Source organism: Balaenoptera acutorostrata, chromosome 10 (assembly GCF_949987535.1).
Source record: "Balaenoptera acutorostrata chromosome 10, mBalAcu1.1, whole genome shotgun sequence".
In the NCBI taxonomy this organism is placed as follows: domain Eukaryota; kingdom Metazoa; phylum Chordata; class Mammalia; order Artiodactyla; family Balaenopteridae; genus Balaenoptera; species Balaenoptera acutorostrata.
Window position 1 is genome coordinate 75,854,250 of NC_080073.1, and position 17,892 is coordinate 75,872,141.

Below are 17,892 nucleotides of genomic sequence, written 5' to 3' on the forward strand. Positions count from 1 at the left end.
AACCCTTGATCACTCATCCCAAGGATATTCTTGGTCTCCCTCCCCGCTCCCTCCAGACCAGTGTGACACTCTGCAGCAGGCATGGCAGGGGCATGAAATGAGGGATGGGGCTAGGGCAGTGACCCAGGTCTGGTCACTGCCCCAGCCCTGTCCCCATCTTATCCCACAGGGTTCTCAGGGCCCTTGGCAGTGGCTGGTGACATGAAGTGGCTGGGACTCAGGGCCCGCTGGCGGGCTGCTTCGCGGTTGGCACAGAGGGCCTGGCCGATGAGATACTCGCTCTCCTGGGCGATATCTGACAGGCGCAAATCAAACTCCAGGAGGGTCTTGTTGTCTGACATGCCTTCTAGAAGCTGCTTCCCGCCATCCTGGGTCAGGAATACAAAGGAAAGCGTCACTTTCCGCCACTACCCAGGATCACACACACAGGTGGGTGTGTACACACATACACATATTTATATAGATGTGACTGAAACAACAGTTTCACAAAACAATTCTTAACCTATTTGTGTGGCACTGACATTTTCTATCCTATTCTATCCTGTTCCATCCTATTCCCTGAGAAAAATGGTGCTCAAAGTTCACTAAATTGATTTTTCAACCCCAGTGGTTTGAAAAACATGGCGCTATGTCAGTGATGATGATTCCTCTCCTCTGGTTCAGCCATGAGCATGTGCGACAAATCTGGCTCGTGAGATATGAGGAGGAAGTTTGGAGGGAGTGACTTCTGGGAAGTTTCTCCTCATAAAAGAGAACAAAAGAGAGTAGTGGTCTCCCTTTTTCTGCCTCTGAGCGTGGCCCAATGGAAAATGCAGCCACCATCTTGGGCTCATGAGAGTCGCACAAGAGAGGACGTGGCTGTGTGGCTGGGTGGGCAGAGCAGAGGATGGCGCTGAGCCAAGGACCTCACCAACCCCAGAACCCCCTTCCCCCGGGCTCCTGATTATGGGACACAATGAATATTCCTCTTGTTTAAGCCATTTCCTGGTTAAGCTTTCTGTTACTTGTAGCCAAGAGCACCCCCTCTGGAGACAGTGTCTATGTGAGCAAGACTGTGCTCTGGGGAGGTTTGGTAGGGTGCAGGGCCCTAACTGGAGTACATGGAGGGCTGTCCTTGCTAGTTCCTACAGCTCCAGCCCCTTCTGGGTTGGGTGGGCCAGGCCTAATGTGAAAAACGCCACATTGGGAGGCAGAATGCTGCTGTTCTAAGGTTGTGATCCAACAGCGTGTTGCAAAGTCAATTCAGTGGGTCACAGAAGCATTTTTTTTTTAATGAAGCCGTGTACATTATAAAGGAAATCATCAGCATATATCACAAGCAGTACAAGTAACTTTCAGTTATGTTATATTGATGTATATGTTCACTAGGTGTTCATGAAAATTGCATCTCTTACTCTGAGACTTGGTCAAGATTTGAATGACATTGTCTACTGGAAAGGATCCAGGATTTCAACCTGACTGGGTGCTCTCGGGCAACTCACTAACCTCTCTGAGGTTCAGTTTTCCATCTGTAAAGTGGGGTTAAGAATACACATTTTACTAGATAACTGCGAGGGTTAAAGAATAACGAATGGATACTGGGTGCCTAGCATAGGCACCCAGTATCCATACTATAGAACCCCAAGTAATAGTAACAGCTAGCAATTACTGAGGACCTAGCCAGTGCCTGCAATGGGTAACTGCTTTACAAGCATAACTCATTTAATCCTCTCAGTAACAACACTTAGAAGTAGATGCTATTATTATTCCCATTTTACAGAGGAGGAGATGGAGGCCCCAAAAGTTTAAGTAACTTAACCAAGTGCTAAATGGCAGAGCTAGGGTGAGAACCAGGTAAAGGCTGTGATCCTAACAATATCCCCTACGTACCCCAATTATCCCCTAAGTACCGCGCAGCAATTGGATTCCACTCCCGCCTCCCAAGGCCCCAGGGCCTCCCCTTGGCCCTGCCTGTCCCAGAAGCGGTGGCTCACCGGCCCGATGCGGTTGCAGGACAGGTTGATGCTAGTGAGCGTGGTGTTGATGGACAGGACCTGGGAGAGGAGCGTGGCCGTGGGCTCGGACAGCTCGTTGCCCCCGAGGTGCAGTGTGGTGAGGCACTTGTTGGTCTGCAGGGCGTGGGCGAGCGCCTGGCCGCCCTCATCCTCGATGCAGTTGAGGCGCAGGTTGAGGGAGACGAGGTCGCTGTTGTGCGCCAGGGCGTGAGCCAGCGACTGGGCACCGGGCGCGCGCACCTGGTTGTTGGCGAGGTTGAGCACGCGCAGGCGGCTGTGGCCCAGCAGCTTGGCGGCGGCGCGCGCGCCCCGGTCTCCGATGAGGTTGTGTGACAGGTCCAGCTCCTCTAGGGCCGCGTGGTCCAGGAGGCTGCAGATTAGGATGCGGGCCTTGTCGTCGTCCACCTTGCTTCGGGTCAGCCTGAATATCTGTGGACAGGTAGAGGGGCCACAGCACCCAGCAACCAGGAATAATCTGCCTGCCTACCTACCTCCTGCAGGTAGAGGAGGGAGCCCCAGGGAGGAGGAGTTCTGCTCTTTGAGGAACTTGGCTGGGAAGGGGGAGAAAGGTAGAGCGGTAATGGATGAGGGGTTTGGCCACCTGGCTGGTTCTTGGGCAGGGCAGGCCTACCCAGCGTGACACAGTGGTGCAGAATTGGTGGCAGCTAGTAGGGGGAAAAGACTACCACTTATTGAGAAATGACTATGTGCTGGGCATGCTGCCAGAACATTCCATAGCCATATCTCTAACCCTCAGCATCCCAGTGAGATGGAACAAGTTCTCTCCATTTTACAGTAGAAAATGGAGGCTTTGAGCGGATACATCATTTGCCCAAAGTCACACAATGATTAAGCTGCGGAGGCAGGTTTTGAATCCAGGTCTGTTAGATGCGGCAGCCCCTCACTGCACCCTCCTCAGCCAGCTAAGCTCCACCGTGGCAAGGAGAGGAACTCTTTGAAGGAGAGTGCCAGGATAAGAACCAGGGAGAAAGTGGGAAATGTTGAGAAACAGTAAATGGATGGGATGAAGATAAAAGATAAAAGAAAGGGGGTGGGACTAGCATTATGAATATCGGAGGTGGGACCCCTGTCCCTTTCCTTCTCACTGGCTTGGCCCGCTGCTCCCTCTGCCTTGAGACCTCTGAGTGGCTGGCCTCCCCATCCTTCAGTCCTCTCCTCTCTCTACATCCCTCTTAGCCAGCTCAGAATCTTTTGTCCCTCTTTTTTATTGCCTGTATCTGGCAAAGCTCCAACTGTGGATCAACCCCACTCTCTATTTTCTGTATGTCTGGGCCCAAGCAACTGACATGATGGAAAATGTAACATCACGGCACTGGCTGGTATCACTGGAACCACCAATAGGCCCTCAGTGCTGAGTGCCAACTCAACTCTGCTTCTCTGGACAATATACTTTCTCATAATCTACAACAACAACGATTTCAACCTTCTCCAGCCCCTCACCCTACAGCCTGAGGTGGGTCTCCTCAGCCATTGAGTAGGAACCCTTCCTTTTCCTAATCCCAAACGTAAATCCACTGCAACCCACCACATCCACTCTCCCCTCTGCCCGGAGCCAACCGCCCTACCTCATCCCTAGACCCCATTCTTCCTGTCTTCTCAGGAACCTTCCTTGGTCAGTGAACCTGTGCCTCTCTCCTGTACTCAGCTCCTTTCTTGCAATTGGGTGGAGCTTTACATTGGTTTCATTTTTTACTTTTTTTTTTATTTTTAATTTTTCATTATTTTATTGAAGTATAGTTGATTTACAGTGTTGTGTTAGTTTCTGGTGTACAGCAAAGTAATTCTTTTTCATATTCTTTTCCATTATGGTTTGTTACAGGATATTGAATACAGTTCCCTGAGCTATACAGTAGGACCTTATCTATTTTATATATAATAGTGTGTATCTGTTAATCCCAAACTCCTAATTTATCCCTCCCCCACCCCTTCTCCTTTGGTAACCATAAGTTTGTTTTCAATGTTTGTGAGTCTATTCCTGTCTTGTAAATATCTTGTATCATATTTTAGATTCCACATATAAGTGATATCATATGGTATTTGTCTTTGTTTGACTTACTTCACTTAGCATGATAATCTCTAGGTCCATCCATGTAGCTGCAAATGGCATTATTTTATTCTTTTTTATGGCTAAGTAGTATTCCATTGTTTATATATACCACATCTTCTTTATTCATTCATTTAGGTTGCTTCCATGTCTTGGCTATTGTAGATAATGCAACTGTGAACACTGGGGTGCATATATCTTTTTGAATTAGAGTTTTCTCTGGATATATGCCCAAGAGTGGGATTGCTGAATCATATGGTAACTGTATTTTTAGTTTTTAAAGGAACCTCCATGCTGTTCTCCAGCGTGGCTGTACCAACTTACATTCCCACCAGCAATGAATGTAGGGGGGTTCCCTTTTCTTCATACCCTCTCCAGCATTTATTATTTGTAGATTTTTAAATGATGGCCATGCTGACTGGTGTGAGGTGACACCTCACTGTAGTTTTGATTTCATTTCTCTAATAATTAGCAAAGTTGAGCATATTTTCATTTGTCTGTTGGCCATCTGTATGTCTTCTTTGGAGAAATGTCTTTTTAGGTCTTCTGCCCATTTTTTGATTGGGTTGTTTTTTGGTTATTAAGTTGTATGAGCTGTTTGTATATTTTGGAAATCAAGCCCTTGTTGGCTGCATCATTTGCAAATATTTTCTCCCAGTCTGTAGGTTGTCTTTTCATTTTGTTTATGGTTTCCTTTGCTGTTCCAAAGCTTATACGTTTGATTAGGTTCCATTTGTTTATTTTCGTTTTTATACATTAGTTTTAAACACGTGCAAATTTCTTCTTAAGAAAACCTAACCCCCTCATCTGTTACTGCTCTACCTTTCTCCCCCATTCACAGCCAAGTTCTTGAAAAAGCTGATCATGGTCATTCCGTTTCCTCACTTCCCACTCTCTCCATAAACCACTCCAATCTGGCCCCTGCTCCTGGCACTCCATTGACACAGCTTCTGCCCAGTGACCTCCAAGTTTGCTAAATCTGGTCCTCAGCTCCATCCCACTTCCCTCCTGCTCACCCCTCTTCTTGAAAAGCATCCCTCCCTCGGCTCTGTGACACAGTGCTGTGTCCTTCTTCTCTCCCACCTCTGATTTCTTGGCAGGCTCTCCCTCTTCCAACCAGAATATTTGGGACATACTTAAACTAAAAAAATATTCGTTGTGTATCTGAAATTCAAATTTAACTGGATGTCCTATATTTTTATTTGGTAAATCCGGCAACTCTGTTCGAGTTGCAATTTTACATTTATATGATTGCTGATTACTGCCTTTTATCCCCACCAGACTGTTAGCTGGAGGGCACAAATGGTATAATTGTGCTCATGATTGAATCTTCAGCACCTAGGACAGGGCCTGGAGTACAGATATGTGTTGGATGACTAAATGGCTGGTGAATGGGCAGGGCAGTGCCTTGTGCATCTCTGCATCCCCAGAACCCAGCTTGGTGCAGAGTGCATAAAAGGACACTTGGTCAGGGACTTCCCTGGTGGCGCAGTGGTTAAGAATCCGCCTGCCAATGCAGGGGACACGGGTTTGAGTCCTGGTCTGGGAAGACCCCACATGCCACGGAGCAACTAAGCCCGTGCGCCATAACTACTGACCCTGAGCACTAGGGCCCGCGTGTCGCAACTACTGAGCCCGAGTGCTGCAACTACTGAAGCCTGCGTGCCTAGAGCCTGTGCTCAGCAACAAAAAAAGCCACCGCAGTGAGAAGCCCACGCACCGCAACGAAGAGTAGCCCCCGCTCACTGCAACTAGAGAAAGCCCATGCCCAGCGACGAAGACCCAACGCAGGCAAAAAAAAAAAAAAAAAAGAAAAAGGACACTTGGTCAATGAGCAAGGAGGAAGTAGGAGAAGAAGTTGGGGATACAAGAGGAAGGGAAGGGAAGAGGGAATCAGAGAGATGCTGAGAATGGCAGGTGGTACCTTGAGGGTGTGGCATGCCTTGACTGCGGCCGCCAGGGAGTGGCAGTCGCGGTAGGTGAAGAGGAAGAGGTTCCACTCGAAGTTCATGCCACAGTCCTTGACACCGTACACCAGGTCCAGCTCCTCCAGGTGGCTCAGGCCAGCCACCAGGTCGCCCAGTTGGTAGTGGTCCGTGGCCGGCTCCTCCATCTCTCCTTCGCTGCCGGAGTCGGACTGATCCCCGCCCCGAAGCGGGGGCGGGAGATGCACGGGCGGAAGGAACTGATCCACCCGGATCGTGTGCACGTAGTTCCTGCAGAGCGGCAGCAGGTTGAGGATCACCTCGGGGTCTGTGGTGCTTGGGATGAAGTGCTTCAGCAGGTTCTCCAGGTGCAGCTCGAAGAACGTGCGCTTCCAGCTGCCGCCGTGCTCGTCCATGTGGCACACGGGCCAGCGTTGCATGCAGCAGCGGCGCCAGTAGCTCTCATCCTCTATCAGGTTGGCGGTCACAGCCAGCGGCAGGTCGGGGGACAGGTGGTTCAGGACCTTCTTCTGATGCTCTGGGGGCAGCTGCTTCAGGATAGGGTTGTCTTTGGGAACAGAAATAGGAAAGTAGGAGTCACAGTGTTGGGGACACTGCACATGATACCCTGAGCTGAGCCTGTCTGGGGGCACCCAGGAAAGGGAAGACCCTCCCCTGCCTTTAGGGAAGCCCAGTTTGAGAGAGGAGGCAGACTTCATTCTCAGGGAGGCTCAATCTGAGGAGGGAGACATCACCCCTGACTCTGGGTTGTTCCTGGTTGAAGGTAGATGTCTTAGCATCTGGTCTCAGGGAGCTCCCAGTCTGAGGCAGAATCTCAGGTCCAGCCCTCAGTTATTCCTTAATCTAGTAGAGGAGACAATCCCTGACTTCAGAGGCTTCCAGTTTGATTTGATTCATCCATTTCAAAACAAAATGTTTTTTTGAGCACCTATTATGCACCACACACTGTTCTAAGTGCTGAGGATACAAGAGTGAACAAAACAGAGGAAGCTGCTCCGTCTTATGAGCAGAGGCAGACTATAAACAAGTCAAATGAATATATTGTAGGTCTGGTGGTGACAAGTGCTGTAGACAAAATGATGGCCCTGTCCTCAGAGAGCTCCCCATCTGGTAAGAGAGGTTGGCAACTCATCTTTGAAAAGGATGAACATTTACAGAGACTAAAGTACAGAACAAACCAAGAACATATACACGCCATGGAAGACTCTGAGAGAGTGGAGGACGGTCAATCAGGGAGGGCTTTCTGGAGGAGGAGGTAGATCTGGCTTGGGCTGGGCTTTGTTGGAGAGAGTGGGAAAGGTGAGGAACAGGCATAGGCATGGAGGGCACAGTGTGTGTGGGAGCCTGGTGGGACCTGGAAGTGGGGATGGCCAGAGAAACTGTCCTGGCCTCTGGGGCAGGGGGAGGGAAGTGCTGAGTGGGCATGAGGATGCTGTGTGGGAGGGCAGGGGCTGCCCCAGGACCCAGCTCTGAGGCCTCACCTCCAGGCAGTCCCCGCCCACTGGGCCCCACTCCTGGCCTTCTCTCCCGACCGAGGCAGGGACAGACTCACTCTGGAAGTTCTTGACAATGTGCTGAATGCAGAGTTCTGTGAGGAGGGGCACAATGGCCACTGACCACTCAGCATCCTCAGCGATGATCCTGCGCATCCGACGTACCCCAGCCCCGGAACTCGGGCCCTTGGACTTCACTGGGGGTGGGATGACAGAGGGCTTTGAGGGCTGTGGGCCTGTGCTCGAAGCTTGGCCGGCAGTGGAGGACTGGTCCTGGGTGGAGATGGAGGACTGGTCCTGGGTGGAGATTGAGGACCAGCTGCGGACCGACAGTGAGGGTGTTATCTGGGTTTCCTCCATGCTGGGGGCTGACAACACAGGGACAAGTGGCCTCTTGGATGGCCTCGTGACAGGGAGTTTCTCAGACAGGCGGGTCCTGGATGCCGGTGGGAACCTGGAGCAAGAGGAAGGGATGGAGTTGTTACTTTGGAGGGTCTCGGTGGGCTTTTACCAAGAGATGTAGTAGGGGTGGTTCTTAAGGGTCAATCTCTGGATTAGAGCAAATCCAGGTGCAAATCTCACTAGCTGGGCGGCCTTGGGCCAGTTACTGAAACTTTCTGAGTTTCAGATGCTTCCTCTGTGAAATGAGGATAACCATTACCAATAAGATGATTGGGAGGAGTGAATAAAAATAATGCATCCAAGGAGGCATAGCATACTGTGACACACAAAACTGTAGCAAGCAACAGCCCCACATTTTAGACAGTAATAGCTACACAGCAATTACAAGCAATTGCTGTATGCTGGACCCTTTTTTTAGTTTTTTATGCATATCAGCTCATTTGATTCTCACAAAAGCCTTTTTGAAATAGGCACTGATAGACTCATTTTTCTGATGCGAAACTGAAGCACAGAGAGGTTAACTGACTTGCCCAATGTCACAAAGCTTATAAATAACACAGGTGGCTTTAAACTCCGTCTATCAAGTTCGGCCAAAAGACTGAGGTATGATAAAGAACCATTTAGTTCAAAACAGCTCCCTGCACTAAGTATTTTACAGAACAGCAACTGCCTGACCAGGAGGATGGGGTCGAGAACAGCACTGGCCAATAGAAACATAGAAATAGAAATATAATGAATGCCAAAATGCAAGCCACATATACTATTTAAAACTTTCTCGTACAGACATTAAAAAAGGAAAGAGAAAACAAGTGAAATTAGTTTTTTTTTTTTTTTTTTTTAATATTTATTTATTTATTTATTTATGGCTGTGTTGGGTCTTCGTTTCTGTGCGAGGGCTTTCTCTAGTTGTGGCAAGCGGGGGCCACTCTTCATCGCGGTGCGCGGGCCTCTCACTATCGTGGCCTCTCTTGTTGCGGAGCACAGGCTCCAGATGCGCAGGCTCAGTAATTGTGGCTCACGGGCCTAGTTGCTCCGCGGCATGTGGGATCCTCCCAGGCCAGGGCTCGAACCCGTGTCCCCTGCATTGGCAGGCGGATTCTCAACCACTGCACCACCAGGGAAGCCCTGAAATTAGTTTTATGTTTAACCCAATATGAACAAAATATTATCATTTAAATATGTAATCAATATAAAAATTATTAATGAGATATTATATATATATTTATATCAAGCTTTCAAAATCTGATGGCTAGTGGCTACTGTTCTGGGTGGTACAGGAGAGAGGGGAAGGAGAAGGGGAACTGGACTCATGCCCTGCCCAGGGTGCCAGCACCTTTTCCTCTTCCCTCTGAGGGCTCCAGCTCGGCCCCCTCCCTTCAATCTCCCCATCCCAGTCTTCCTAGTTCTCCCAGCCTCCGGGCATTCCAGGCGGCAGCGGGAAGGAGTGGGAGGCGACAAGGCAGCTAAATCTGGGGCTGAAGTCAGAAGACAGAGAATGTGTCCGGGGCTGCCCCCGCCCCTCCATTTGTCCATTCCTGCACCCTTGCTGCAGTTGTCCCTGCCCCGAGACTGCAGGCGGAACAGGGGCTGCTCGGCCCGGCACACAGCTCGTGCTCTGGGTTTGCTCCCTGGCTCGATGCACTGTGTAGTGGCCGGTGAGAAGGAACAATCTGAACCAGCAAAGGTGTCCTTGGCAGATGGAGGGGACCAGATGGTGCTCCCTGGTCCTCCAGGCATCTCAAGGAGGAAGATCCTGGCTCTGTGTGTGTGTGTGTGTGTGTGTGTGTGTGTGTGTGAGAGAGAGAGAGAGAGAGAGAGAGAGGAGGGAGAGAGAGAGAGGCAGGAGTGGGCAGTGTAAGGAAGATATCTATGTATTTTTGTGGCACACTTATGCAAATCAAATGCAAATTGACAAACAGATTGGGTCCAGAATTGTGGAATAAGCAGCTGGTGCTTTTTGACTAATGGTCCTTCAGAGGGTGTGGCTGGGAGGGGGTGCTGCTTGGAGGCACCAGATGACTTTGCATTTCTGGCTTTGCCAGTGACTTGCTGTGTGACCTCGGCCAAGTTACTTAGTTTATCTGAGCTCCAGTTTCCTTATCTGTAAAAGGGGATAGTGATATCTTCCTATGCAGGCTGTGGTGGAGATTCCCCCGAGGTATTTGAATCATACTGATAATATTTGACAAGAGTACTGGAGGGGGTGCGTGAAGGATAAAGGCGTTCTGAGGGACAGGGGTCTTGGGCTGGGGAGGGAAAGCCCTGGAGACCTGCTTCTTGAGTGCCGACCTCAGATGCTGTCTTTGAGTGAGGCTCTTCCCTGTCTCCAGGGGACACATGAAGGGCAAGGTGGTGGTGGTGTTCGGGTCTGGATAGAAGGATGAGGGGCCTGGCAGTCTGGTCAAGAGGAGGAGGAAAGGGACAACAGGCCAGCCCTGCTCCTGCCAGCTCCGCACCTGGACGCCTGGGGCTCCCTCCACAGTTCTGGCCTAAGACATGCCGGTATTCCCCTTGGTCCCAGATGCATCCCAGGACACCCTGCGGGCCATGCCCAAGGGAGCAGAACCCAGCTTGGCCGGGGGAGCTGGCTCTCCAGGCATTTCTCACAGCACTGCCGGGCCTCACCATCCTGGTTGGTGGTCCTTTCTTCCTCTCAGGAAGCCACATGTTGGCAGACCCCACCTGGGGCCTGGTGGGGTGCTCTCTGGAACGGGGTGGCCCTGCTCTCACTGCCTATTGCCTTAGGCATTAGGACCTGGCAGCCCTTCCTAAGGTCTGGTCCTAACCACTCTGGCCGCTGTTTGGAGCCTGCAGCCTTCTCCGGGCAGGATGCTGCAGGACACCCCCCAGGGCTGGTCCAGGGCCCTGAGCCACCTCCTCAGAAAGAAGGGACAGGGCGGCCCTCCATGTGCTCAGCATGCTTCACTGGTAGAAAAAAAGAGCCCCTATTGTCCTGCAACGTTTACAGAGACCTCCATACATGATGTCTGATGTCATTTGTTAAGGCAAATATTGACAACATTAACCTCATAATAAGGTCAGAGTTGATAGTTTTCACTCATCACTTCCTGATTTTTTTTTTAAAAGTCGGCATTACAAAAATATTTTTGGCAAGCAAATTGTTACCAGACAGGGGATTCTTCTAAGGAGGATTTTAGTTCCAAAAGTTGCTTTAAAAAAATACTTAAAAGAACCAATCAAATATAAAACAAAATATGTTTCAAAGGATAATGAGCAAGACGAACTCCTTGCCTCCCAGTTACTAATGTTACAAAGATGATATCAAGTCGCATGCCCGACTCTTCTCAACCACTATGCGGCTGCCACTCTCAACTCTCCTCGGGGCCTCTGGATCATTCTCCAGAAGCCTCAGACGCAGGCTCCTCTGACTCCGCCCGCCCCTCAGGGTTTAGCTGCGGCTGCCCGGCCTCACTTCGTCCTCTTGCTGGGCTGCAGCTCTCCCGTCTCCTCTGAGCTCCGGACTCAGGGCCACCGGCCTGCCTTCCGGCTCCCGCAGATTCAGTCTGCCCCCCAAAAGAACTCAGTGCCTCCTGCGAGCTGCCGCTCCTCGGGGCTCCCTATCTCGGCCAGGGGTACCGGGAGCCCTCCAGGTGCCTGAAGCCCGAAGCTGGGAACCACCTCTCTCCTTCAGGCCCCCCACCTGGTTACTGTTGTTTCCCCTCAGTTCTGCTTCTCCCGCCCCAGGGTCCCTCCGCTCCCTTCCTGCTGCAGCCTTAGCTCAGGGCCTCGTTGTCCACCTGGATTGTAGCTGCAGCTGCCCAGCACTGGGTGTGTCATCCAGCATCTAGCCTTCCCACAGCTGCCGTGGCAGGCCAGCTTCCTCAGCTCCGTGTAGAAGGCCCTCCGTGACCGGACGCTCTGTTTGAAATAAACTCCTCTCTGCATCTGGAACACCGCAGACTAGTCTATGCCACCCAGCCTTTGCCCAAGCTGCTTCTTCTTCCTGGAATGCCTTTCCCACGGTCTCGGCCTGGGAAACAGACCCTCACTGGTCTTGTGAGCCTGAGCTCAAGCACCATTTTCCCTCTGGAGCCTTTTAGCTTCTCTTGCGCCCCACCTTCCCTTTGTCAGACCCCCCCCCCCACCCCAGTACCTGTGTCACTTCGGTGGTGACTGACCTCCCTCTCCCCACACCCACACTAGACTGTGGGTTCCTCCAGGTGTGGGGACAATTTCTTACTCATTTTCATCTCTAACCCCTAACCCAGTGTCAGGTCTGCTGGGGAGGCAGCTGGTGTTTGGGGCTGCCCCACCTCCTTCTGATCATAGATTCTGGCCAATAGGAGTGCCCTGTAATGGTCAGAGTGATTGGTTCAGGGGTGCACCTGATGTAAGCCAATCAGAGTCCTTCTTGGGATTTGTCCAAGTGGAGGTAGACAAAAGGACATATGTCCTTGAAGGATACGGATCCCCTGCTGCTGGAAGCTGTTTCCCTTCACACGGAAAAGGCCTGTCTGAGGCAGGAGGAAGTGCTGCCTGGTGGAGACCAGTAGGAATGGGAGGTGGACAGAGCACGCTGGGCACCTCTGGTCCCCAGGCCTCGTCCCCGAGGGCCCTCTGAGAGCTTCCTTCAGTTCTGAGACCTAACTCGACAGCCTTCTGACAAGTCCCTTTTGCTGAAGCTAAGAGTTGGGTTTCTGCCCCTTTGTGACCAAAGGGTCCTGACCATTTGGGTGGCTCACCATTTGGTGAATGAAATTACAGGAAAAATCCTAAATCGGTAGATGAACTAGTTCAATGGGTTGGCCAGGGGCCGCCAGGCTATTACTCACCTGGCCTGATGTCTAACTCCGGAGGCCTGTTCCTCTCGCGACCACCCGAGCCTCCGACCTCCTCTCCCATCTCTCCAGCCACAGGACAGTATCAGCACTTAACAGTTACAAGTTTCTTTCAGAACGCTTCTCTCATTGGAGTCTTACAACCAACCACTCTACACTGGAGTCAGGGCAGGCTTCTCACCCCCATTTTATGGATGAAGAAACTGAAGACCAGACCAGGAAGTAATGGGCCCCCGGATATCTAGGAGGGCTGGGGCCAGGGTCAGGGGCTTGGCTGCCTCTATCCACAGTGCCCTGCTCTTCCAGTCACTTCCCCCCCCCTCCACTAGGAAAGAAAAAGCCTGTTCTTGTTCCCCGGGAAGCAGGCATCCCAGGAATCTGTCAGGGAGGGTCTCCCCAGGCTGGGTGTTGGCTGGATATTCCCACTATGGGAATTTCAGGTCCCTAACATAAGGCTTTCATCCCTGTTATATTAAAATGCATTTCCTCCCTAATGAAATGAAATCTTAACAGTCCATACATGCGTGTGTATATATCCCTATGTTAACCTTGAACTGCTGTTTACTTACTTATTTATTTATTTTATTTTTTGGCCGGGCCATGCCGCTTGCGTAATCTTAGTTCCCCGACCAGGGATTGAACCTGGGCCACGGCAGTGAAAGCGCTGAGTCCTAACCACTGGACCGTCAGGGTATTCACTGAACTCATCATTTTAGGTCAAACAAAAGCATAGTAACTTATGAAATATATACTGATATTAATGTAGCAAACTTTAAAAAAATGTAGGTCATGCAATATATTATCCTATCTGACAGTTTAAGTCAGAAAGGGGATATAGATATATCTCCCCTCTTATCAGTCGTCCACACCTCAGTGTGAATGAGTTTCAGGTCCAAAAAGCAAAGTTGGGAAGGGGTCAAGGAGAATGCACCGCTGAGTGGGGGGCAGTGGGGAGGGCTCACAGGAGAATGAGAAGCCAGGAGAACTGAGGTAACTCCTCCTACTTCCCAGGGCAGCCTTAGTCTGGCCTGGGCATCACCAGTCTGCTGCTGGGGGTGGTTCTAGTGACACTATCTTCCCTAGAAGCCTGTGGATGGGTAGACACCCATTAGCCAGCCTCCCACAGCCCTCAAGGGCCCATAGAGGACAGCCCCAGAAGTGGCAGAGTGGGTACCTTCCCTTCTGGAGCCTTCTCTCCCTGGGGAGCCAGTGGGGCTGTCAGAGAATCCCAGAGTTTGAAGACCGGAAGGGTGTCCAAGACTCTGTCTTCTGGGGCAGGAATCCTCTTGACGTTCCAGAAAGGTGAGTGCCACCATCTGTGTCCCCCTCTAAGGGCACACCCTGCCCTCAGATGGGAAAGTGGGGACAAGCCAGTGATCTTTCATCTCCTGACACCTGTCTCATGGGCCTGTGGGGCCTCACATGCTATGTCTCCAACATCAACCCTGCCAACCCAGGGCCACAATCCCTGAAGAAAGGTAAATCCTCCTCCTCCTTCCCTGGTCCCAACCCTGTGTCCTCAGGACCAGCGTCCAGGGTCCTGAAATCACATTCAACCCATAACTCAAAGGGTTAGGTGTTAAGGTCTGCTCTCTACATGTCCAAGCACAGGCAACAGAAAGTGATGAGGGGCTTCCTTGGTGGTGCAGTGGTTGAGAATCCACCTGCCAATGCAGGGGACATGGGTTCAAGCCCTGGTCCGGGAAGATCCCACATGCCGCAGAGCAACTAAGTCCGTGCACCACAACTACTGAGCCTGCACTCTAGAGCTTGCGAGCCACAACTACTGAAGCCCGCACACCTAGAGCCCGTGCTCCGCAGCAAAGAGAAGCCACCGCAATGAGAAGCCCGAGCACCACGACAAAGAGTAGCCCCCGCTCACAGCAGCTAAAAAGATAGCCCGCACGCAACAAAAACCCAACACAGCCAAAAAAATAATAAATTTTTTAAAAAAGTGATGAGATGCCTCAGTTTGGCCAGGAGTGTCCTCATTATTTATTTTTGGCTGCGTTGGGTCTTCATTGCTGCGCTCGGGCTTCCCCTAGTTGTGGCGAGCAGGGGCTACTCTTTGTTGAGATGCGCGGGCTTCTCATTGCGGTGGCTTCTCTTGTTGCGGAGCATGGGCTCTAGGCGTGCAGGTTTCATTCGTTGTGGCTCACGGGCTTCAGTAGTTGTGTTAGATATTACGACGAAGATGTTAGATGTTGTACCTACGTAAGCCTATGAAATCTTCAATTTTATTATTGAGGATTATTATTATGATAACTCTATTATCCTCATTTCACAAACAGGAAAACAAAGAAAACAGAGGCTTAGAGAACTTAAGTAACTTGCTAAGCATCACACAGCGAGTAAGTGGAGAAGCTGAGCTTTGAGCTGATGTCTGTCCAAAGCTCTCCCTTACTTCTCTGCACAAAAGCAGAGACAAATCATGAGATGTTGGGATTGCTTCCTAAATTGCCCTAGACTCAGTCGTCACAGCACTTTTCCAGTGGGCCTTCCACTCTCTCCAGCGTGGAGGCCAGGGTTACCCTCGTTGCTGCTGACCTAAACAGCCCAGGCTCCCTCACCCCCTAAGTCACTTCCAGGCACAGGGTCCTTCTGCAAAACTGGATTATCACCTGTATCCTTAAGCTTTTGAGGCCCCATGAGGACCCAAGAGATACTGCAGAGCTGTGCTCTCCTGCCCCATGGTCCACACCGGGCCCTCCATGCTCCTCCCACACCTAGGATTCAATGCTCGACTCTCCAGCACATTCCCTCTTCTCAGAAAGTTCTCAGACCTTCTCCATCCTTCTCAAGTCCCCGGTTAAATCCAACCACTGTGTGCAGAGGCTCCTCCTGCCTGCCCAAATGGGAAAGTTGAAGATGCTAGGGGAGGGGGTGCCCTCTCCCCTTCCTGCTCACCACATCCCTGGTCCTCACCTCCCTCCCTCAGAACTGAGAGGCAGAAGCACCTGGCCTTCTTTAGGCCCGTGAACACCTCTGTGGCCTTGGACACCCACTCTGGGCTGGCTGGGCTTTGATGCCCCCTCACCCCCCCACCTTCTCTGATGGTGCTTCCTCTGCCTTCTCAGCCAGCTTCTCCTCAGGGCCCTGGGCTTTTGTCTACATTTCCCCCGATCCCTTTCATGCGTACTGTATCAGACCCTACCTCAGGCCAAGTCACTGGCACATTCGCATTTGGGAATTCACAGTTTGCAGAATCACAGAAGAGGGGCACAAAAGTTTCTCTGACAGCTCTGGCCCACCACCCTTGGTCTCTGGCCGGTGAAACAGTTTGCACACTTATCACACCCCTGGGCCAGGCCCACTTATGTCTGTTGTCTTGAGGGACTTCAGCCAGCAGGAGCTGGGAATAGCGGTCGGCCTTTATGGGAAGACTGGGGCCCAGGGGCTTGGGACTGCTTTCCCCCACGACCTATTCTTGCTCCACTTTCCCCTTTCTCCATCTCACGGACCCCCTCCCCTGACTCGCAGACCCTGGGCCAGTTTGCAGTGGCTGTAGCGGGTTAGGAGGCACGGATCCCACGTCAAATGGGGGTGGGGTTGGGGGCCTCTCGTAGGTACAGACCGGCCCTTCCTCCCCACGCGAAATGTGGAGCCAAGGCTGAGGCAGCCTGCAGACTTCGGCCGGGTGGGAGGATGCTGGAGGGGTTCCCGCGCCCCGTGGGTGGGAGTCGGGGCAGGGAGAGCTCAGCCCGCTAGGGCAGACCGGGGTCGAGGTCGCCTCACCGCTTCCGAGACCTGGGCGCTCACCTTCCAGCAGGTCCCTCGCGGCTCAGGTCGTTAGGGACGCCCTGCGTCGCTAGGGGGCGGGCCCTAGACGACGGGTGCGCGTGCGCGCTTGTGCAAGCCGGGCTCTGCTCTTGGAAGGCTGTCGCAGCGTGCCTTGGCCCAGGGTCGACGCAAAAAAGTGTCCGTCTGAGGCGCTCTGTGGGGCCGCCAAGCAGGCAGTGGGAACCCTGGCGGTGCGGCACGCTTTGTGCGTCTTGGGGACATGTTTAGGAAGGGGTGGGCTTTTGAGGGGGAAGGTGGGGAGTGGGGGATGGCGGCAGGGCTCCTGGACCGCTATAGTGCTCTTCCTTCTCGGAGCCTTTTGTGTGGAAATGGAGGTGGGCATGACGAATGGAAAGAGGGTCTCGGAAAAGCATCAGCAGCCAGTCTTTTCTGGAAGAGGAGAAGGGTGGAAGGGCACCTGTAGGCGTTCCTGAACTCCCCTGAGGCCCCCGGTTGACGCCAGGCCCTGCAGGGGAGCAGTGGGCTGCGGCATCCCCGCAGAGGTGCCCTTGGCCTTCCTTCAGGGTGTCAGCAAGGCTGAAGAGTGGCACCAGGCAGGAAGGCCCAGGCCTCCACAGTGCTCCCTCCCACAGCCCCAAGCCTGACACCAGGGATGACCAACTTCATGGGGGCTGGCTAGTTAGAAAAGGAAACTGTACTACAAGAGGGGAAGAGCAACCAAGAGTGGTGGGAAGTTTCACTGGAGACAGAGCTTAGCTTTAATTTCAGCTCTGCTGATGATTACTAGTTGGTTACCCTGGACAAATTAGCACCTTAGAAGTTCAGTTAACTCATTAATAAAATGGGTACCCCCAACTCCTCACCTTGGTGTCCGCATGTAAAGAGATAGGCCTTTGCTGAGCACCAGTGAACAGTGGCCACTGCTCCAGTTGCCAAAAACCCAAGGGAAAGCTTTGCAACTCCTCAGGGCTGCAAGCAGCCAGGGGCCAAGAATTCACGTCCCTTTCGAGCCCTCATCAGTGATTTACCAACGAATCACTGGTGCCTCACTTAGAATAAGAAATCATGCAGGAAATGATGTCAGGAGGCTGCTCTTTTTTAGGCTCTGCTCTAATAATTTTGACTAAATGGCCACAGAACTTCGCAGCCAGGGAGCCTCTGACTTGGAGATGGGTCCCCTGAGGTCCCTTCTTTCATCCAGCAACAGAGATCTGCGAACAGACGTGGAGCTCCTGTGTCTGGCTTGGTCCTGGGTGGATTCATTTTGGTAGGGGAGGAGGGCTGCCCTCCATCCCTTGGCTTCCTCCGGCTCTGAGCTGCCAATTTCAGCTTCAGCTTCACCTCAGGCTTGGGGCAGGTGCTGTGCAACTTGTTTTAAAAGAGTAGGCTTGCTCTGGCTCCGCTCCCTTCTGACCCCAAGGCCTGCCACCTGCCTGTGCACTACCCACTCAG

At 51.9% G+C, this 17,892-nt stretch overlaps 1 protein-coding gene across 1 annotated transcript; it reads right to left on the reverse strand.

The window, feature by feature from the left end:
* Positions 1–158: 158 nt before the first annotated feature.
* TCTE1 (t-complex-associated-testis-expressed 1) lies at positions 159–16,472 on the reverse strand. The gene is made up of 5 exons (XM_007193812.2): positions 16,459–16,472; positions 7,558–7,952; positions 5,984–6,552; positions 1,974–2,423; positions 159–368 (listed from the first exon to the last, which is right to left on the reverse strand). The coding sequence occupies exons 2-5, from the start codon at positions 7,856–7,858 to the stop codon at positions 159–161; spliced, it is 1,530 nt and encodes a 509-aa protein (XP_007193874.2). The 5' UTR covers positions 7,859–7,952; positions 16,459–16,472.
* Positions 16,473–17,892: the final 1,420 nt, after the last annotated feature.

Coding starts and splice junctions, on each gene's coding strand:
- TCTE1 (XM_007193812.2), bottom strand. CDS start 7,858: ATGGAGGAAACCCAGATAACACCCTCACTGTCGGTCCGCAGCTGGTCC. Junction 6,553..7,557: donor CATTGTCAAGAACTTCCAGA/GTGAGTCTGTCC, acceptor CTGTTCCCAAAG/ACAACCCTATCCTGAAGCAG. Junction 2,424..5,983: donor AGGCATGCCACACCCTCAAG/GTACCACCTGCC, acceptor ACCTGTCCACAG/ATATTCAGGCTGACCCGAAG.